Source organism: Coregonus lavaretus (genome assembly GCF_964263955.1).
Source record: "Coregonus lavaretus genome assembly, chromosome: 37".
NCBI classification, from domain to species: domain Eukaryota; kingdom Metazoa; phylum Chordata; class Actinopteri; order Salmoniformes; family Salmonidae; genus Coregonus; species Coregonus lavaretus.
The window spans coordinates 1219765-1242612 of NC_140024.1; the positions used below are offsets into that span (position 1 = coordinate 1219765).

The window sequence follows — 22848 nt, forward strand, 5'->3', positions numbered from 1 at the left end:
TCAAATCATTATACAACGTGACATATCCTAATGTTAGAAAGTAGAATATAAACTAGATATAGGCTACTATGGGTGGGGTAGGCTAAATAATTACAACTGAATAGGCGTAAAGAACTGTCAATGACTAATCATATCAATGGATGGAATCAGTGAATGAATGGCTGCAGCAACAGATGAGGCATAATTAGACAAAATAACAATTAAGTCGTTTAAACGACAGTGTTCTTCTTTTCCTTGGCCTTCAGGGCTTCCGTAAGATCTGCAGAGAGGAAGATCCATTGCTTCAAACTTGTGAGACAAAAAAAAGTCACATTTCCATTCAAATGCAAATGCAGTTTTATATTAAAAGATAGCAAAGGGATAATTCACTATATCACACAACACAGCTTGTTAGTACTGCAGGTACTATTAATATTTACACATTAAGTGACAACCAAACAAAGAAATCATAAATATCTCTTTTAGTTAACTTTACAACAGTTATATGTGACCAATATTTCTTAACATAAAACAGCATTATTAAATAAATGTCAGCAACCCTATCATTTACAATGTTTGGAAACACAGTGGTTAAATAATCCAGCAAAACAAAATGTTCTTCTCCAGTGAGTAATATTAATACAAGTCAAAACAATCATGAAATCCCTTTTGTACAAAATCCCTTTGTACAAAATCAACACAATATCTTTGACAATTTGTCTGCTTAAAATGCATGGTCAAATCTGTACAGTTTAGCAACCTTCGCTGAGTGGGTGGGATTCTGTGTGTTAGCATAGTTAATGATTGAAGCGTTGGTCAGATTGATGCATCTGTGATCCAACCATCAGAGACCTCAGGTAAAGTAGCTGCCAAGACCTTCTCTCATTGGCATCAGTGCTGTGGAATTCCCGTCTAGCAGCAAATCAGCATGTTGCTGAACTTGTTGAAGTTACTTCAAGATATATGGTTTGAGAACTCAAACTGATATCTGTCCAGAGCAACGCTCCAATGCCCACCCTCTGCATTTCCATGACATATAGAACAGTACAAAACATTGTTAATCTAAGGGCTAGATTCAATCCATAACGCTGAAGATCCGCACTACAGCACGATTGAAATTTAAAGGCAATGTGCCCACGTTCGCGGAGACTGCATTCAGGGTAAACGCTGCATATGTCGGCTCAATTGGAAATTACCTTTACATTTCAATTGCGCTAAAATGTGGCTCTTCAGCGATACGGATTGAATCTAGGCCTTAATGTAATATATATTGTTTTTACTTAAATAATATGAATGGTTCCTTAAGTTGTCAGTGGTATATTTTTTGTCTAAGGTAACACCTCTGTGATTTATGGTTCATGGTAATCTCATATACTGTACAGCGCATTCAGAAAGTATTCAGACCCCTTTACTTTTTCCACATTTTGTTACATTACAGCCTTATTCTAAAATAGATTAGTTTTTTTTCCCTCAATCTACACACAATACCCCATAATGACAACACAAAAAAAGGGTTTTAGAAATGTTTGAAAATATATATAAAATAAAAATTGGAAATATCACATTTACATAAGTATTCAGACCCTTTACTCAGTACTTTGTTGAAGAACCTTTGGCAGCGATTACAGCCTCGAGTCTTCTTGGGTATAACGCTACAAGCTTGGCACACTTGTATTTGGGGAGTTTCTCCCATTCTTCTCTGCAGATCCTCTCAAGCTCTGTCAGGTTGGATGGGGAGCGTTGCTGCACAGCTATTTTCAGGTCTCTCCAGAGATGTTCGATCGGGTTCAAATCCGGGCTCTGGCTGGGCCACTCAAGGACATTCAGATACTTGTCCCGAAGCCACTCCTGCGTTGTCTTGGCTGTGTGCTTAGGGTTGTTGTCCTGTTGGAAGGTGAACCTTCACCCCAGTCTGAGGTCCTGAGTGCTCTGGAGCAGGTTTTCATCAAGGATCTCTCTGTACTTTGCTCCGTTCATCTTTCCTTCGATCCTGACTAATATCCCAGTCCCTGCTGCTGAAAAACATCCCCACAGCATGATGCTGCCACCACCATGCTTCACCGTAGGGATGGTGCAAGGTTTCCTCCAGACGTGACGCTTGGCATTCAGGCCAAAGAGTTCAACCTTGGTTTCATCAGATCAGAGAATCTTGTTTCTCATGGTCTGAGAGTCTTTAGGTGCCTTTTGGCAAACTCCAACATGTGCCTTATACTGAGGAGTGGCTTCCGTCTGGCCACTCTACCATAAAGACCTGATTGGTGGAGTGCTGCAGAGATGGTTGTCCTTCTGGAAGGTTCTCCCATCTCCACAGAGGAACTCTAGAGCTCTGTCAGAGTGACCATCGGGTTCTTGGTCACCTCCCCGACCAAGGCCCTTCTCCCCCAATTGCTCAGTTTGGCCAGGCGGCCAACTCTAGGAAGAGTCTTGGTGGTTCCAAACTTCTTCCATTTAAGAATGATGGAGGCCACTGTGTTCTTGGGCATCTTCAATGCTGCAGAAATTGTTTGGTACCCTTCTTCAGATCTGTGCCTCGACACAATCTTGTCTCGGAGCTCTACGGACAATTTCTCCGACTTCATAGCTCGGTTTTTGCTCTGACATGTACTGTCAACTTTGGGACCTTATATAGACAGGTGTGTGCCTTTCCAAATCATGTCCAATCCATTGAATTTACCACAGTTGGACTCCAATCAAGTTGTAGAAACATCTCAAGGATGATCAATGTAAACGGGATGCACTTGAGCTCAATTTCGAGTCACATTGCAAAGGGTCTGAATACTTATGTAAATAAGGTATCTGTTTTATATTTTTAATAAATGTGCAAAAATTACTAAAAACCTGCTTTCACTTATGGGGTATTGTGTGTAGATTGATGAGGTAAAACAAGTGTTTAATCCATTTTAGAATAAGGCTGTAACGTTTAATTTTTTTTGGGAAAAAGTCAAGGAGTCTGAATACTTTCCAAATGCACTGTATGTGTTTGATATTTCACAAAGGGCAACCTTGTCAAATGACATAATACACTGAAGCCTATTCTATTGTCTAGACTAGAACAGTGGACACTAAGTGCACAGTGCTTTACAGGTTCAGAGATGACAGATATCTGCTTTAATCAGAACCGCTAAAAGAATACCAAGCACATTTTACAACCTCCAGGAAATATAAAACTGAGGAAAGAAAAAAATGAAAATAATGTTTGGCACTTATACTTCATCGAGACTGCTATTCCCCGAGGACCAGAAATGGTTTACTTGCAGTTTACTTTAGATGTTATAAAATGAATGGATTTCAACGATTGCTAATGCAGTTTCCAGTACCAGTATAAAGAACCAGTTTCCAGTACCAGTCTAGAGTACCCATTTTCAGTACCAGTTTAGAGTACCAGTTTCCAGTACCAGTCTAGAGTACCCATTTTCAGTACCAGTTTAGAGTACCAGTTTCCAGTACCAGTCTAGAGTACCCATTTTCAGTACCAGTTTCCAGTACCAGTCTAGAGTACCAGTTAAGAGAGACCAGATAGATAAGTCCGTGGTTGGATTTAGAAGAGTAGATATACAATGCGAAACATATGTCTGAAACAGATTGTCCCATTCCTGTGCTCTCCCATAGGTAACTGTCTGTCTGTCCGTCCTTTACGTGGCATATATCCCATACAATTTTCTTCTAGTGTAGATGTAGACGTAGCGAAGCTCCACCCTTTGGCACTGTCATAAATACAGTTCTACACAACACTCTCACCATTCTCTAAAATCAGCTAAAACCCACTCAAAGAACAAAGTTCATAAATACAGTTCATAAGGACATGGTATATGATGAGTGGCATATAGAGGTGAGAGCAGTTTGTTACATAGTCTCCTGCGGGAGTATATTGTTTTTAGCTTTGCCAAAAAGTTCACAAAAAATGCAATGTTATACACAACTAAGCGGCCCTCACCTTGAGGGGTTGAATTCTTTAAAAAGGCTCCAGATGTCATTTCATTCTCTTTTTATCATTTCCTTTCTCAGTGTCTTTTTTTTGCTTTCTTTTTCCAGCATGTTTTTAAATTGTCATTCAGTCTGTTGCCTGAAGAGGGTAGCAGTGAGTCAGTCTGCAGTTGTGAGAGGGTAGTGGTGAGAGTGCCGATGTGTGTGTGTAGGACGAAGTCCAGCGGGCGGAGGAGATGCCAGGTTTGTATGCATGCATAAATGTTTGTGTGTAGCATGAAGTATGTATGTGGCTTTAGTGTTTGTATGTACCACCTATCTGTGTGAGTGTCAGTTTGTGTATGACTCACTGTGGCCTGAAGCGTAAGTACGTACCGTTTACATATGAGTACTGTATGTAAGTGTATATTCTATACAGGTGTGTGTGTGTGTGTGTGTGTGTGTATATAAGGGTGTGTAGTTGAAGGGGTCAGGAGGACTAAGGGGGAAGAGTAGGAGTAGGGAGGCAGTGAATCGAGAGGCCTCCCTTACACCTCGCTCTCCGTGGAGGGTTTGCGCGCGGGGGTCCAGCCGGTGTCGGGCAGGCTGTGTTGGGGGTGTTGTTGGGGTGTGGCTGTGGCGGGGGTCAGCGTGTTTATGGACGAGCACTCCGACGTCTCCTCTTGGAGCAGCTGCTCCGTCTCGCCGTCGTCCAGCGAGGCGCTGCTGGCCTGCAGGGACACAGTGTCCGTGCGCATGCACGTGTGCAGACCGCCCCGCGACGGCTTCAGCTGCTTCAGGTCCTCCCAGTACAGCTCCTCGCTGGAGAGGAGACACACGCCCTCCACGATGCGGATCTTCTCCTTGGTGTAGCCGGTGTCCCCGCCCCCCTGAGGAAGTAGGAAGGAGAAAGAAGACACAGTAGAAGGGTTAGCTATGTTAGCCTAGCGCACGACGTAGACATCACCCATAATCACAGATCTAGGGTCAGATGATCATATCCCCAAAAGCATCTGAGGGGATGAAGAATATCTGACCCTGCATAAGTAGTTAGTAGAAAACTAAGCCTGTATCAGTGGTTAGACAGCAGCCATTTTGGAATAACTCATCAGAAAACTACTACAAACACTCCAGAGCAGGATGTTGTTGTAAATCTCTACCCATGCACAGTGGTAGTTTGCTTTTCAGTGAGATGTCTTCAAAACTGTCACTAGGCCACTCAGGAACATTCAATGTTGTCTAGGTAAGCAACTCCAGTGTATATTTGGCCTTGTGTTTTAGGTTATTGTCCTGCTGAATGGTGAATTTGTCTCCCAGTGTCTGTTGGAAAGCAGACTAAACCAGGTTTTCCTCAAAGATTTTGCCTGAGCTTAGCTCTATTCCGTTTATTTATATCCTAAAAAACTCCCTTGCCAATGACAAGCATATCCATAACATGATGCAGCCACAACCATGCTTGAAAATATGAAGAGTGGTACTAAATGACGTGTTGTGTTAGATTTGCCCCAAACATAACACTTTGTATTTAGGACATTAAGTTAATTCCGTAGCCAATTTTTTTTGCAGTATTACTTTAGTACCTTGTTGCAAACAGGATGCATGTTTTGGAATATTTTTATTCTGAACCGGCTTTCTTTTCACTCTGTCATTTAGGTTAGTATTGTGGAGTAACTACAATGTTGTTGACCCATCCTCAGTTTTCTCCAATCACAGCCATTAACCCTAACCCTGAGCGGTTTCCTTCCTCTACGGCAACTGAGTTAGGAAGGACGCCCAAGTGACTGGGTGTATTCATACAACATCCAAAGTGTAATTAATAACTTTACCATGCTCAAAGGGATATTCAATGTCTGCTATTTTTTTTACCCATCTACCAATAGGTTCCCTTCTTTTTGAACCATTTGAAAACCTCCCTGGTCTTTGTGGTTGAATCTGTGTTTGAAATTCACTGCTCGACTGAGGGACCTTACAGGTAATTAATTGTATGTGTGGGGTACAGAGATGAGGTAGTCATTCAAAAATTAAGTTAAACACTATCATTGCATCATTTCACTATCAGTGAATCCATGCAACTTATTATGTGACTTAAGTAAAATTTTACTTCTGAACTTATTTAGACTTGCAAAAAAAAAAGAAGGAGTTGAATACTTATTGACATTTCAGCATTTTATTTTAAATTAATTTGTAAAAATGTAGAAGAACATATTCCGCTGACATTATGGGGTATTGTGTGTAGGCCAGTGACACACAATCTCATTTTAATCAATTTTAAATTCAGGCTGTAACACAACAAATGTGGAAAAAGTCAAGGGGGTGTAACTACTTTCTGAAGGCACTGTACGTCTCTACATTTGTTAAATAATTAGTTAAGTCAGTCATCAGAAACAGAAAGAGTCAGTTGTCATGTATGACCAAGCAGAGGAACAATAGTAGAGAGAGAGAGAGAGCATGTACACATGCAAGGTGAAGGTGGGGACGAGAGAGAGAGAGAGAGAGAGAGAGAGAGAGAGAGAGAGAGAGAGAGAGAGAGAGAGAGAGAGAGAGAGAGAGAGAGAGAGAGAGAGAGATACAAAGGCGTGAGAGATACAGGAGGAGTGAAAGAGAGAGTGATAGGTTGATTGATTGGAGGGATTCCCCCATGCAGTGTGTGACTACCTCTCCGCAGGACAAAACAGGTCAAAAGAATAGAGGAGAGAGGCTGTTGTAAGGATGAGAGAGCTGCAATGAAGGCGAGGGGGAAGAGAAGAAAGGAGAGATGAGTGGAGGGGTCGATCACCTCTTCATGTTTGGTTATAATTAAACTACTGTAAAGCAATCTATCTAAAGCATAGGAGATAGAGACAAACATTGAAAACTGGTATTTGTCTCAATGGTTACTTCCAGCTATACCATTTGAAACCCTTCGGTCACAATAGGCATACAGAAACCCAATGGATTCACATCAAATGTATCTGTTCCTCTATTAAACATGAGTTACTTTCTTATTCTCATTATAAGAGAATAACATACATTTCCATTTCCCCTTCAAATCGTGATTTCACCTTCAATTCACTTTTATGCTTTAGTCCCTCCAGAAAAATAACTGCTGCAAATGCTGCACATGCAAAAATGCTTTGCTAGATTAGAACACCGTCGACATTTTCTTACAATACTAAATAGGCCTGGATAGTTACCTCTTTCTTATATCGTAGCTGGTTGTAAATAGCCGGCTTCTGAGAGGTCTCGATCTTGACCTCTTGCGTTGACGTCCTGTATGAGGGGTTACTGTAGGTCAGGTTGCTCACCCCGGGGTCAGCAAACTTGGACTTTTTGTGTCTGAGGAAAGAAAGATGGGAAAACACATCGTCCACACAGTCCACTGGTTAAAACTGTCCATGGGGTGGCTATCTAGGTTAGCTCCCACAACAGACAAATGTCACAGGTCTAACGTAGCTTCCTCTCTGTTTGTTCTTTATCTGCACTGACATGAAACGATAAGTTACCTGACAGCAACATCGGCGAAATCTATTGGTGCTCAATTTGTTTTCACCTAATCACTTATTTCAGATCTGGGCAGATAAAGGGATGGAGAATAGACATATAGACATATTTATTTTATTACTAGCACTGACTTTGCTGGTGACTGCTTAATCGAGGAACATTTTACTTACTATGACTGATGTGGTTGTCTCACCTAGCTACTTTAAGATGAATGTACTAACTGTAAATTGATCTAGATTAGAGCCATCTAGATAAATGACTCAAATGTAAATGTCAAATGAGAGGAATTTTGAGTATTTAGAGAGGACTTGGTCTTACCTGTAAATAATGAATGCAGTGATGAGTATCAGGATGGCAAGAATGGTCAACGCTCCTCCAATCACATAGCTGATATGAAGCCCCTCCCCTGGGAAAGAAGTGTTGCAGATGAACATCAACCAATGAGTGGATTCCACTGCTATGACATCTAAACAATTAGATGTAGCCTCTAAATCAACACTGTACATTTGAAAGTGATGATGATAGTAATGATGACGCAAAGTGTGATAAAGACGCTACGAAGGGTAATAATCATGATAATGATGATGATTATGATGATGAAGCTGACTGATCTTTATCTTACCGTGAGGAGCCGTCACCACGTTGCTCTGTAAGCAGCCCTCCACACTCAGGATCTTGTCTGTGCAGCTACAAAACAGGATGTAAAAAATAGAACATGAACCATCAAACTGAGCCTATACTTTCTCACAAACTGAAGATATAAAGGTAAATATAAAAGTGATACAAGGTATTTAGTCAATATTCATATCAGACAGCACTCATTATGTATAAATAGGATCCCTTCAAGTCATGGTCGATGAGGTAAAATGTCAGGCCTGTAGTTGACATACTTGACCAGTGGGGGTCCTTGCTGAGACGTGTCTGTGGGGGCTTTGGGGATCTTGTTGGGGGCTGGGGTGCTGGTGGTCTCTCTGTCTGGTGAGGTGGGCACATAACCTGAGACTAAACAGAGGAACAATGATTAGTGTTTTAAAGATACATAAACAGATCACACACAAAGCTGGAATGTTGTTTATCAAAATAAGTTGTTTCTTACATACATGCACACACGCACGCAAGTACACACACACACACTCACTGGTGGAGCAGGGCCTGCTGTCTGGTTCATCAGGGCAGGCGCACACAAAGCTGTTTGTCTTAGCGAAGCAGAGATGAGTACATCCTCCATTATTCACCCCACAGTGGTTAGAGCCTGCAGGGAAGAGAAAATGCTTACTTTAACCTGTTAAACTCTGACGCCCTCTTGTGGCATTTTCACAACGGCGTACATCAAATCAAATCACATTTTATTGGTCACATACACATATTTAGCAGATGTTATTGCGGGTGTAGCGAAATGCTTGTGTTCCTAGCTCCAACAGTGCAGTAGTATCTAACAATTCAACAATTCACAACAATACACAAATCTAAAAGTAAAATAAATATATAAATATTAGGACGAGCAATGTCGGAGTGGCAATGACTAAATACAGTAGAATAGAATACAGTATCTACAAATGAGATGAGTAAAGCAGTATGTAAACATTTTTAAAGTGACTTGTGTTCCATTATTAAAGTGGCCAGTGATTCCATGGCTATGTATATAGGGCAGCGGTCTCTAAGGTGCAAGGTTGAGTAACCGGGTGGTAGCCAGCTAGTGATGGCTATTTAACAGTCTGATGGCCTTGAGATAGAAGCTGTTTTTCAATCTCTTGGTCCCAGCTTTGATGGACCTGTACTGACCTCGCCTTCTGGATGATAGCGTGGTGAACAGTCAGTAGCTTGGGTGGTTGATGTCCTTGATGATCTTTTTGGCCTTCCTGTGACATTGGGTGCTGTAGGTGTCCTTGAGGGCAGGCAGTGTGCCTCCAGTGATGTATTGGGCAGACCGCACCACCCTCTGGAGAGCCCTGCGGTTACGGGCGGTGAAGTTGCTGTACCAGGCGGTGATACAGCCCGACAGGATGCTCTCAATTTTGCATCTGTAAAAGTTTCTGAGGGTCTTAGGGGCCAGGACTAATTTCTTCAGCCTCCAGAGGTTGCAGAGGCGCTGTTGCGCCTTCTTCACCACACTGTCTGTGTGGGTGGACCATTTCAGATTGTCAGTGATGTGTACGAGGAACTTGAAGCTTTCCACCTTCTCATTTTACATTACATTTTAGTCATTTAGCAGACGCTCTTATCCAGAGCGACTTACAGTTAGTGAATACATATTTTTTTTAACTGGCCCCCCGTGGGAATTGAACCCACAACCCTGGCGTTGCAAACGCCATGCTCTATCAACTGAGCTACATCCCTGCCGGCCATTCCCTCCCCTACCCTGGACGACACTGGGCCAATTGTGCGCCGCCCATGAGTCTCCCGGTCGCGGCCGGCTGCGACAGAGCCTGGATTCGAACCAGGATCTCTAGTGGCACAGTTAGCACTGCGCCACTCAGGAGTTCTCCACTGCGGTCCCGTCGATCTGGAGAGGGGCGTGCTCCCTCTGCTGTTTCCTGAAGTCCACGTTCAGCTCCTTCATTTTGTTGACATTGAGGGAGATGTTATTTTCCTGGCACCACTCTGCCAGGGCTCTCACCTCCTCTCTGTAGGCTGACTCGTCATTGTTGGTAATCAGTCCTACTACTGTTGTGTCATCCGCAAACTTGATGATTGAGTTGGAGGCGTGCGTGGCCACACAGTCATGGGTGAACAGGGAGTACAGGAAGGGGCTGAGCACGCCCCCTTGTGGGGCCCCTGTGTTGAGGATCAGCGAAGTGGAGGTGTTGTTTCCTTCCTTCACTACCTGGGGGCGGCCCGTCAGGAAGTCCAGGATCTAGTTGCACAGGGCGGGGTTCAGACCCAGGGCCCCGAGTTTAATGATGAGCTTGGAGGGTACTATGGTGATGAAGGCTGACATAGGTATTCCTCTTGTCCAGATGGGATAGGGCAGTGTGATGGCTATTGCATCGTCTGTGGATCTATTGGGACGGTAAGCAAATTGAAGTGGGTCTAGGTTGTCAGGTAAGATAGAGGTGATATGATCCTTAACTAGCCTCTCAAAGCACTTCATGATGACAGAAGTGAGTGCTACGGGGCGATAATCATTTAGTTCAGTTACCTTTGCTTTCTTGGGTTCAGGAACAATGTTTGACATATTGAAGCAAGTGGGGATAGCAGACTGGGATAGGGAGAGATTGAATATGTCCGTAAACACTCCAGCCAGCTGGTCTGCGCATGCTTTGAGGAGACGGCTAGGGATGCCATCTGGGCCGGTAGCCTTGAGAAAGTTAACCCGCTTAAATGTCTTACTCACGTCGGCCACGGAGAACGAGAGCCCACAGTCTTTGGGAGCGGGCCGCGTCGGTGGCACTGTGTTATCCTCAAAGCGGGCGAAGAAGGTGTTTAGCTTGTCTGGGACCAAGACGTTGGTGTCCGCGACGTGGCTAGTTTTCCCTTTGTAATCTGTGATTGTCTGTAGACCCTGCCACATATTTCTTGTGTCTGAGCCATTGAATTGCGACTCCACTTTGTCTCTGTACTGACGTTTTGCCTGTTTGATTGCCTTACGGAGGGAATAACTACACTGTTTGTATTCAACCATATTCCCAGTCACCTTGCCATGCTTAAATGCGGTGGTTCGCACTTTCAGTTATGCGCGAATGCTGCCATCTATCCACCGTTTCTGGTTTGGGTAGGTTTTAATAGTCACCATGGGAACATCATCTCCTATACACTTCCTGATGAACTCAAGTCATCGTGTCCGTGTAAACGTCAATGTTATTCTCAGAGGCTACCCGGAACATATCCCAGTCCGCGTGATCAAAACAATCTTGAAGCATGGATTCCGATTGGTCAGACCAGCGTTGAATAGACCTTAGCACGGGTACTTCTTGTTTGAGATTCTGCCTATAGGAAGGGATGAGCAAAATGGAGTCGTGATCTGATTTGCCGAAGGGAGGGCTGGGGGCCTTGTAGGCATCTCAAAAAGGCGAGTAGCAGTGGTCTAGGGTTATTCTTAAGCAAGTACTACAATCAATGGCTGCTTGAACTTCGGTAGCATTTTCCTCAAATTTGCTTTGTTAAAATCCCCAGCTACAATAAATGCGGCCTCAGGATATTTGGTTTCCAGTTTGCATAAAGTCCAGTGTAGTTCCTTGAGGGCCATCGTGGTATTGGCTTGAGGGGGAATATACACGGCTGTGACTAACATATATTTTATGCTTCATGAAAGACATTTAGATTTCAACAAATACATGCTTAGTACTATTAGAAATAGTCAGCAACAACGTGACTATTATAGAGCCAGAGCAACTGCAGGTAAAGGGAAGTAAAATTGTCAGTACATTTTAAGAGAAAAATAGTTTTGAAAGTCTAGGTTTGAAATAAAATATACCACTAATAACTGTTCCAAAAGGATTTTAAAAAACAAGTCAGATATTTTACCTAATGGTGGCGCTATAAACATGCACAACTTCCCATAGGGCTTGTGCAACTCCTCCATTTTTCGACGTACAGGAATAACATACATATGTGAAGAAAACTGACGTTGCTACCTTTCCACTAATGTAATTAGATTTCCTGTCTGATTCCCAGTTCGTCCGCTAAATAGCAGCTGAAGATCACGAGGTCTCCTGGCCACTTGAAACCAGATGTGTCTGGTTGGGCAATGAGCTCAGTGTCAAAACTGGACAGATTTTGACGCCTGACATCTTAAAATGACCCTAGCGATTGGGGCTTTCAAGTTATATTTTTTTTTAATAACACACAGACAGGTGAGGAAACGTCAAACTTATTTTCCCATTCAATTACCCCATAGTAAATGAGTCAGATATAGCAATGGTACATACTGGAGGATACATGCAAGGTAATGAATTGAGAAAGAAATGCATTGCAATATGATCACCAGGGTGTACATTTTACATTTACATTTGACATTTTCGTCATTTAGCAGACGATCTTATCCAGATTTAGCAGACACTCTTATCCAGAGCGGCTTACATCTAGTGCATTCATCTTAAGACAGCTAGGTGGGGCGTTGGGGGAGGGGGGGCATGCTTAGGACATTGCCAGCAGTAAGATTTGAGGTTGATTTCCAAAAAGACAATTGCTGTAGCTTTTGAATGGTATGTAATTTTGTATTTTTTTACCGTAATTGACGGGATGGATACCCCTTTAGCTGAACGGCCATTGTTTAGCAAGGTTTACTCAACAGATGAAGAAGAGTTTGTAGAGATTCACAATACAATGTTGAACACTTTTACTGTTGTTGAGTAAAAAACTATGTTTACCTCAGCTCTAAACAAGGCATGAATTACATAACACACACTGTAAATACCATCCTTGAGTGTGACCACCAGTATAAGGTGAAAGCTTAAATTAAAAAATTTAAAAACATCCCAGAAATGCCTTGTTACCACTAAGTCACTGTGGCGACACCACAATGGGGGTTGAAGGTAGAAGCTGGCTCTAATCATCTAGGATCAGATTACCCTCAATCCTAACCTTCGCCATAAGAAGATTAACAAATACTTGAACCGGTATCAGTAGTTAGGGGCAACTTACCGCTCGCTCAAGGGTAAAGTTCCCCCTTCGGTACAGATCTAGGATCAGCTTCCCCTACCCAATCCTAACCTTAACCATTAGTCGGGAAAATGCTAAAAAGACCCAAGATCAGTGTCTAGGGGCAACTTCACCCTGCTCCCTTACCGCTCTGCCTCTGTGGCGAGACTACGATGATGTCCATGAGACCCTCCACGTTGGCCAGGACCGTCTCCTTGCTGCGGCCAGTGTGTTTGTCCACACGCTGGATGGACTTAGTCTGCCAGTCCGTCCAGTAGATCCAACGGTCTTGCTGCGAGAGTCGGGAGAAAGGGGTTAGAGGGGAGGACACCGGCTTCAACTGGGGGAACAAGGTAGAGAAAAAGAGGAGAGAAAGAAACACAGACAAGGAGGAAGAGAGAGAGGGAGGAAGAAAATGAAGGTCAGAGATGAAGGGAAGTAGAATGGTTCAGTTTTATGGTTCAGTATGAGTGGAGGAGGAGGGAGAGCAAGTGAGGCAGTGAACAAACAAGTGAGTGGAGGAGGAGTGAGAGAGAAAGTGAGTGGACGTGGCAGCCAGGGGGAGGAGTCAGGTGGTTGATTGACAGCTGGGGGGTACCTGTGTGAGGGCGAAGGGGTGGGACACAGGGCTGATGAGGATTTGACGGAGCTTTCCGTTTAGGTCGGAACTCTCAATGCGGTCCAGGTGAGCATCCACCCAGAAGATCCTACACACACACACGGAGGAGTTAAACACACACATTCATAGTACATTTACATTTTAGTCATTTAGCAGATGCTCTTATCCAGAGCGACTTACAGTTAGTGAATAAATATATATATATATATATATATATATATATATATATATTTTTTTTTTTTACTGGCCCCCCGTGGGAAACGAACCCACAACCCTGGCGTTGCAAACGCCATGCTCTATCAACTGAGCTACATCCCTGCCGGCCATTCCCTCCCCTACCCTGGACGACGCTGGGCCAATTGTGCGCCGCCCATGAGTCTCCCGGTCGCGGCCGGCTGCGACAGAGCCTGGATTCGAACCAGGATATCTAGTGGCACAGTTAGCACTGCGATGCAGTGCCTTAGACCACTGCGCCACGCAGGAGTACATATAGTAGTACAGTACATATACATACTAGGCAAAAATACTTGCAAGAGATATTAGACAGAGATGAGAGGGATTTAACAGGAATTGACATCAAAGCTATCCTATTAAGAGGCCAGAAAACTCCTGTACTGTACTATGATTAACTACACAAAACAGAATGCTCTGCAGAAAATAATTCGATTTTGTTAGTTCCTAATATTTTCAGTCTTTCTCTCCCTCTTTCCCGGTCTCTGGCTGTCACACTCTCCCTTCCACTCCCTCTGCAGGTTTACATTTATCGGGATGAGTCTTGTCCCGGAGGCAGAACTGAGCAATTTCTGCTAGATGGGCCAGCTGCAAAGTCAAAATTGGCTATATTGTAAAATTCATGAAAACAAAACTTTGCTTTTTGGTCTTAATTTAAAGTTAATTGAAGGGTTAAGCATTAGGGTTAGCAGTGTGGTTAAGGTTAGAGTTAAGGCTAGGCAGCTAGTGACGAAAAACACTAACCTGCGCTCTCACTCTCTCTCTCCCTCCCTACCATTCCCTCTCACTCCTTTATCTCTGTCTGTCATTCCCTTATTCCCTCCCTCTCTCCCTCCCTATCAATCCCTCTCTCTCTCCTGTATCTCTGTCTGTCATTCCCTTATTCCCTCCCTCCCTACCACTCCCTCCCTCTCTTGTATCTCTGTCTGCCATTCCCTTATTCCCGCCCTGTCTCCATCCCCCTCCCTTCCACTCTCTTCCTCCCGCTCTCTCTTTCTAACCTGCGTGTGTCGTAGTCCAGTGTGAGTCCGTTGGGCCAGCCCAGGTCTGTGTTAATCAGAACTTTACGGTCTGATCCGTCTAGGTGTGCCCGCTCGATCTTAGCAATGTGACCCCAGTCTGTCCAGAACAGGTACCTAGGGAGACCAATGAAACAATAACAACCCAGTTCCCACATCCCGCCCCCCACACATACACAAACACGCATATATAAACACCCACAAAACCAATCTCTTCCACTACACCCTTCCACCCTCTTCCCTCAACCTTAACGCTTTCCCCCCTCTATCCCTCCTCCTCTCCCCTCTCTCACCCTTTGCTGGGAAACACAGCGATGGCCCTGGGTTCATCCAGGCTGTTGTTGACTAGTACTTTGCGGCTGGTCCCGTCCAGTCGGGCCACCTCGATGGTGTTGCGACCTGTGTCCGTCCAGTACATATTCCTGGTCACCCAGTCCACAGCCAGACCATCAGTGGTTTTCAGACCCTGGCTTATCACTGTCTCCATCCCTGTACCATCTAGGTTGGCCCGTCTGAACAGCACAGGAGAAGTTAAGTCAATCAATCAATTAATCAATCAACAAATCAATAAATTATATCAATTATTAAATCAAATCTTATTGGTACAGTGCCTTTCTATTGCTCAAATACATTAATTGCAAAGAGTTAAAACCCCAAATAGTACGAAAAAGTGACAGTGACAAGTGAGTGAGAGTGTATGTATTGTGTGTGTATACACTGAGTGTACAATCATTAGGAACACCTGCTCTTTACATGACATAGACTGACCAGGTGAATCCAGTTGAAAGCTATGATCCCTTACTGATGTCACCTGTTAAATCCACTTCAAATCAGGGGAGGACACAGGTTAAAGATGGATTTTTAAGCCTTGAGACAATTGAAACATGGATTGTGTATGTGTGCCATTCAGATGGTGAATGAGCAAGACAAAAGATGTAAGTGCCTTTGAACGGGATATGGTAGTAGGTGCCAGGCACACCAGTTTGAGTGTGTCAAGAACTGCAACACTGCTGGGTTTTTCACGCTCAGTTTCCCGTGTGTATCAAGAATGGCCCACCACCCAAAGGACATCCAGCCAACGGCAGGCCAGTGGTTGAAAACAGGTCATTGATGAGAGAGGACAAAGGAGGCTGACACGAATTGACGGACAACAGTTAGTCAACTGACAGTCCAGTACAACATTTGTCCCCAAAGACCCATAAAATAATGCACAACTCGTCGTACCTTGACATGAATGGGGTATGGCAGCCGATGACCTTACAGTTCCACTTCTTTCAGCAAAAAACAATAAACTGCGGTTACAGTGGGCTAAGGAACGAAATCACTGGAAACTGGAGAATTGGAAAAACATTGCCTGGTCTGATGAATCCCGGTTCCTGCTATTTCACGGTGATGGGAGGACTAGGGTATGGAGAAAACCACATGAGTACATGCATCCATCATGTTGCGTGTCAACATTGCAGGCTGGTGGTGGTGTGATGGTGTGGGGTGTGTTTTCATGGCACACATTGGGTCCCTTGATAAAAGTGGAGCTACGTTTGAATGCCACAGGATATCTGAACATCATTGCCAATCAGGTGCATCCCTTCATGGCAGCAGTGTATCCATCTGCAAATTGATTTTTTTCAGCTGGATAATGCCCCATGCCACAAGGCTAGGATTGTCCAGGAATGGTTCCACAAACATCAGTGAATTCAGTGTGGAACGCTTTTGACACCTTGTAGAGTCCATGCCCCAACGAATTGAGGCTGTTCTGAGGGCAAAAGGGGGTGCAACTCAATATTAGGAAGGTGTTCCTAATGTTTTGTACACTCAGTGTATATTGTGTGTGAGTGTGTCTTTTTAGCATACCTGATAACATCGAGGCTGACATCGGTGTAGTACAGCTTCCCGTCCACACTGTCGTAGTCCAGTGAGATGACGTTGTGCAGCTCGGGCACGGGCACATGAACGTCCGTGTGGTCATTTGTGTCCAGGGAGATGCGTCGCACGCTGACCCGGTTGGAGAAGAGCAGGTAGGTCTCGGGGGAGTCGTCACATGACCTGGCGTCCCCCTTGAGGAGGATGCCAGTGGGACAGGCACAGGAAGTACCGTTGGGTCGGGGCAGACACAGGTGGCTACAGCCCCCGTTCCTTCTACCACACTTATTGAAACCTGGAGAGGGGGAGGGAGGGGTGTGGGGGAGAGAGAGAGAGAGAGGGAGAGATGGTGTGTAAGAGAGAGAGAGAAAGAAGCAAACCAAGTCAGACTTTTGTTGCAGGTACACAAATAGGGGTAGCAACAGTATATTTACGGGTTTCATTACATTCCCATTACATACATGCAACTGATTCCATTGAAAGTGAAGTGAGAGAGGGAAGACAAACAATAAATAGAAAATACAGGGGACAAAGGGAGGACAGCAAACGGGTAAGTGCAACGCAATTCCAAACACACACCAACCAAACAACCTTCCCAGATTATTTGCAGTCGTGTGATTTTCTAAAACTAAATGATGAGAAGTAAGGTCACTCCCATAGAATTCTATGGTCACTCCCATTAAGGCCAACTTTGAATCGTTGATGTACCAGGCTTTTATGCGACGTGCACAATAGCCTGGGGACGAGGTTAAACCAACGCAAACCCCTACCCACACCTTTCTCTCTGCTGTTCCGAGGCCAGTGTGCCATTGGTACACTCACCCAGTGGCTTCTCTCTATCCACAGCCTGTATGTCCATGAGCCCAGGTAGGTTGCTGCGTACGGTGATGGTGTTGGCGCCGGTGGTTTTGTCAGCCCGCTGGATGCTGCGGCTCTGCCAGTCGGTCCAGTAGATGTGTGGTCCTAGTAGGGTCAGACCGTATGGGTGCTGGACCGGGGATACCAGGGTATGGCGGTTCAGCCCGTTCAGGTCTGCCGCCTCGATGCGCTACGGGAGGGTAAAACTTTGTTAATTCACTGACTCAGAATTGTCATTTCAGTGGCAAAATGCTTTTGCTATGGTGTGTCCTACTTTAAACATGACCCAGCTGTGGTAGAGCTGGGCTGGAACAAAAGCCTGCACAGCTTTTCGGACGGGGCGACTGACCTCTGTGTGCGCGTCGGCCCACAGTAGCTGTGAGCCGGCACTGTCGATGGCCAGTCCATTAGGCCAGCCTAGGTTGTTACTGATCAGAACCAAACGGTCAGAGCCATCCATCGATGACCGCTCCAGTTTAGCATGCTCCCCCCAATCTGTCCAGTACATATACCTGGAGGAGAGAGAGAGAGAGAGAGAGAAATGAGCAAGTCGTTAGCGACTGACAAAGTAGGGCTAACTATTGCCCAATCTAGGCTGTTTAGAAAGTAAATTGCTGGGGTGTAATTCACGATGGGTCAACTTTTATTGCCCTGCAACAAAAATATCTAAATACCTAAAACACACAGGAACCAACTCTCTCACAGGAACTAACTAACAGTCTGCATATGATTATTCAGTAAATTGATAGTAAAAATTACACTTTAATATAAAAACAAGTGCAAAATCAGAACCTGGAGCTAAACACACTGTGCACAGCGAATCTTAATTGACTGACAGCCAAAATAACTCCTTACCCCATCTCGTGGTAGAGGGCGATGGCTCGCGGGCTGTCCAGGTTCTGCCAGATCAGAACCTTCCTCATGGAGCCGTCCAGGTTGGCCACCTCGATCCGGTTCGTTCCGGTGTCAGTCCAGTAGATCTTTCGGCCCACCGCATCCACCGCCAGACCATCAGTGGTCATCAGACCTGGAGAACAAGAGAAAGAGAGAGGAAGGAAGGAAGGAAGGAAGGAAGGAAGGAAGGAAGGAAGGAAGGAAGGAAAATAAATAAATAAAGAAAGAAAGAAAGAAAGAAAGAAAGAAAGAAAGAAAGAAAGAAAGAAAGAAAGAAAGAAAGAAAAAGGAAGTGTGGAAGAAAGGAAGTGCGAAGGAGATACAGTTAGGGAGAAGAGAGAGGATTAGAGGAAGTGAGAGAGAAAGGAGAGATAAGAAGTATAGAAGTTGAAATATTTCTGTGCTACAGGTCATTTGTTTTACAATATAGATTACTATTCCTCTGTAATACAGCAGAAAGACAAAAAAGACACTAGCCTAGTACTATCTGTAATATGATTCAGATATGTTTTCCTTTATGAAATAAAGCTGATTGTTTATTTCCCTCACCTGTAGCGATGATATCCTCATGAGCCGTCCCATTGATGTTAGCTCTACTCACCTTCTTCAATGTGCTGTCTGACCAGTACACTTTACCTGCAGGGGGCAGTAGACACACACTCATCAAGGTTACAAAGACATACTGTTAGTCACTGTTTACTGTTAGTACGTGCAAATGGAACAGCGTGTGCACATCAGTGGAGGCTCCTCAGAGGAGGAAGGGGAGGACCATCCTCAATGAATTTCATAAAAATTTAAATAGTGAAACATAAAAAAGTTATGCTTTATAGATAAAACTATACTAACTATATTCACATCACCAAATAATTAATTAAAACACACTGTTTTGCAATGAAGGTCTACAGTCGCCTCAAAAGCACTCTCTGGGGTAGTACCATTGACTTCAATACAAAACCTAGGAGGCTCATGGTTCTTACCCCCTTCCATAGACTTACACAGTAATTATGACAACTTCCGGAGGACGCCCACCAACCTATCAGAGCTCTTGCAGCATAAACCGGCATGTTGTCCACTCAATCAAAGAATCAGAGAACAAATACATTTCTTCAAAAATGAAGGAGAAGCAAGAGAGAGAGAGAGAGAGCGAGCTAGCTATATTTTGTTGTATTTCTTTCACTTTCACTTACTTAGCTAATTAATGCTATCCAACACTGGAACTCTTCCAAGTCAAGATAATCTTTTGGTTTAACTGCTAAACTGCTTGCTGTACATTGTACTGCATGATTGTAGCGGGTTTACTAATGCGTTAGTTTTAGTAGCTATGTTGACTATGACATTAGCTAATATGGTGACAACGATGTAGAACTGTGTGTAGCGGTTAGCGGTTATGGTATGAAGGTTTGGCTTGAAAAGTTTTTTTTGCCTGGTCACAGACAGCTGTTGTGTTGTGCAATGAAGTCCACAAGCGAAGGGAAAGGAGAGAGGAGGACAGCGTAAATGCGAGAAGGAATTATACAATGAGCAAAGTGATCATGCTGTTTGTATGTGGCTGCTATGAAAGTGACCTGTGGGTGGGTGATCAGGGGTGTACTCATTCCACCGGTTCTGTTGAAAAACATTTCTTAAGAGGAAGAAAACGGAACGGGGATAAACATACCTGAATTTTTCCAATAGAAACTCTCGTTTGCAACTGCTGAACTAATGATTACACCCTAGATCAGCTAGATGTAGGGAAAAGTGTGCAAGGCAGTATTGAATGCGTCATTCACTGTATGTCACCTTGATTACTAAAACATTTCTCTCAACCTGTGCACGTACGTGGTAAACGTTCATTCGTAGGATAGGTTGAAGAAACCTCATGATGGTTATTGGGAAAAATGTTGTATCATGTAGTAGCCTAAACCTATCGATGTTACATTGAGCTGGGTGAATGAAATATGAATGACAGTCATCCAATATCCTGTAATATAAATAAGGCCATGCTCATTGAAAAAATATTAAATGGCACTGACCACCACTTGTGCACATTCAGATCAAAAAGAAAAAATGACACTGTTTTCTCAAAGGACACTGATGATGAAGCCTTTCGGGCGAAACATCTCGTCTGAAAGATGGAATACATATATATATATATTTTTTTTTACTGCAAAAACTAAGTGCAGACCTTCCTCATTTTCCTGTTCATACCACACTGAGATCACAGAAAAGCTGAAACACACGCACAGACGCACACACACACACACCCTCTTTGGGGTCCACCCCGATGGCGATGGTGTTTTTCATGGATCCGTTGACAGCCAGCACCACATCAGCAAAGTATGGGATATCCAGAGAGACCATTCTGATATCGGTCCGCCGTGCAAAGATAAGGAAACTACTCATCCCTACAACCAAGAGACACAACACTGTCAGTTGAACTAAGCTTATGAGGCATTTGTAAGTGATATACTTTAAGAATCAATGGGCTGTAAATACTGATTCACAGCTTGGGCCTTGACGGTGCAGGTAGTAATTAAAGGAATGTCAGCAGTAACGTTTTCAAGATAGAGCACTTACAGTACAAAGCAAAGCGTGTGATGATAATGCAAAACACATTATCATCACACTTTTAGATTTTTACTGAAAGTGCTCCATCTTGAAAACTTTACTGCTGACATGCACGCTTGTTGGGACCATATCAACAGCGGACTAATTAACAAAATACTAAACTATGTTTTTTTTTTCTCTCCTTTAAATCATGGATGAGACAATATTTTGTTATATCAATTAACCATTGTTATCAATCTATTTGTGGTATCTTGGAAGACATAGTTTATTTACACACATCAATATCTCTGTATCTCTGTGCTAAGGTGATGAGATATATGATATAGTGTTGTTTTTGTTGTTGTTTTTTTTAACCGTTATTCTACCAGATAGTCATACTGAGACCAAGGTCTCTTTTACAGAAGAACCCTGAATTTCAGAAAATTCAAAATGCAAGCAGAAACAGAACAAGGTCATAAAACATAAACACATACATCAGTAATAAGGTCCTAAATCAGGTGTCTAAATTGCCCCAGAGGCACCAAAACATCCAATGTACCATGGGGTTGTTGTACAATGGGTGCTGGTAATATAATAATATGACATTGTTGCTATGCTACCGTGTGTGCAGGTCTTTCCGTCCAGCTGAAGGTTGATGCCAGTAGGACAGGTACAGCTGGAGCCTTTAGGGGGTGGGGCCAACAGACACAGGTGACTGCAGCCCCCATTATTCACCGCACAGGGGGTCCGCACTAGAGAGAGAGAGGGACAGAGGGGGGAGAGAGCGCAATATAAAATTATTCAACATGTAAATGTAAGATGATAGTATATGTTGCCCACTCACAAACTATTGCAACAATGACATCTATTTCTCACTCATTTAACAGTTGAGAGTTTAAAAATGATCTCAAACACAATTTAACCGGGCGCTCTAGACTAGAGCCTCCATGAGGTCTGTGCAGCAGGCTGAACGTTTGACATCCCTACTCTGATAAGTGCTGCTTTAGCCTGGTATGAGCCCCAGGTGCTTTTTTCCCTCTGAACCACATATCTAGGATCAGTTTACCTGGCCCCTAATCCCCCTAGTGACAGGGAGGGACACTGGACCTGGTGTTGGGGGTGGGGGTCTAGTATCCTGTCACAAAATACTCAGAGGGCCAACAGGTCACACACACGCACACACACCTGTGGTGCGGTAGCGGTGGAACATGTGAATATCCATGAGGTTCTCCAGGTTCTCGGCGAGTGTCTGTCGTCCCAGGCCTGTCATTTTGTTGGCACTCTGGATGCTCTTGGACTGCCAGTCCGTCCAATAGAGCTTCTCCTCATGCAGAGTCAGCCCAAAGGGGTGGGGTAACTGACTGCCAATCAACACCTGGACACCAATGGAGGGGAGGGGGGCGGGGAATAAAAATAAAAATATTAGCCAGTAGTCTGATTTACAGAGAAAAAGTCTCACTTGATTAAATACCCATCCAACAAACAAAAATATATTGAAAATAAGCTAAACCTTTAAAATACTATCCCTTCAAGACCACCTCACCTGTCTGTCTGAGCCGTCAAAGTTGCCAAACTCGATGGTCTTCATCCCGGCGTCGGCCCAGTACAGGCGCTGTGTTTGGTAGTCAATTGCCAGTCCGTTAGGCCACGTCAGGTTGGAAGAGATGATGACGATACGGCTGGATGCGTCCATCCCTGCCTGCTCTATCTTAGGACTCACACCCCAGTCTGTCCAGTACATGTATCTATGGTACACAGGGAAAATCATGCATCAGTAAACTGTACATGTATGTGGTATGCAAAAGTCATCTGTATACTGTATGTTCAGATTAGGTGTCTGTGGTAAACAACAAAATCCATGCAGCGCTAACTTTTTAGTATTTTACCAACTTATTGGAC

The 22848-nt window shown here is 43.9% G+C and overlaps 1 protein-coding gene across 2 annotated transcripts in view; it reads right to left on the reverse strand.

Annotated features, from left to right (window-relative positions):
- Positions 1 to 318: 318 nt before the first annotated feature.
- The window catches only part of LOC311111695 (low-density lipoprotein receptor-related protein 4-like), a 201856-nt gene continuing 179326 nt past the window's right edge, over positions 319 to 22848 (reverse strand). Inside the window, exons 20-38 of one of the 2 annotated variants that reach the window (XM_084154489.1) lie at positions 22493 to 22694; positions 22135 to 22324; positions 21570 to 21701; positions 20667 to 20807; positions 18973 to 19059; positions 18385 to 18556; positions 17879 to 18041; positions 17494 to 17719; positions 16663 to 16966; positions 15105 to 15323; positions 14794 to 14928; positions 13541 to 13649; positions 13090 to 13234; positions 8501 to 8614; positions 8253 to 8364; positions 7985 to 8049; positions 7681 to 7768; positions 7056 to 7197; positions 319 to 4772 (exon numbers count right to left, since the gene is read on the reverse strand). In XM_084154489.1, coding sequence (XP_084010615.1) covers positions 4431 to 4772; positions 7056 to 7197; positions 7681 to 7768; positions 7985 to 8049; positions 8253 to 8364; positions 8501 to 8614; positions 13090 to 13234; positions 13541 to 13649; positions 14794 to 14928; positions 15105 to 15323; positions 16663 to 16966; positions 17494 to 17719; positions 17879 to 18041; positions 18385 to 18556; positions 18973 to 19059; positions 20667 to 20807; positions 21570 to 21701; positions 22135 to 22324; positions 22493 to 22694 — 3088 coding nt within the window. In that variant the 3' untranslated portion in view covers positions 319 to 4430. Of the gene's footprint in view, positions 4773 to 7055; positions 7198 to 7680; positions 7769 to 7984; positions 8050 to 8252; positions 8365 to 8500; positions 8615 to 13089; positions 13283 to 13540; positions 13650 to 14793; positions 14929 to 15104; positions 15324 to 16662; positions 16967 to 17493; positions 17720 to 17878; positions 18042 to 18384; positions 18557 to 18972; positions 19060 to 20666; positions 20808 to 21569; positions 21702 to 22134; positions 22325 to 22492; positions 22695 to 22848 lie in introns of both variants that reach the window. The other variant, XM_084154488.1, reaches the window with a different exon arrangement.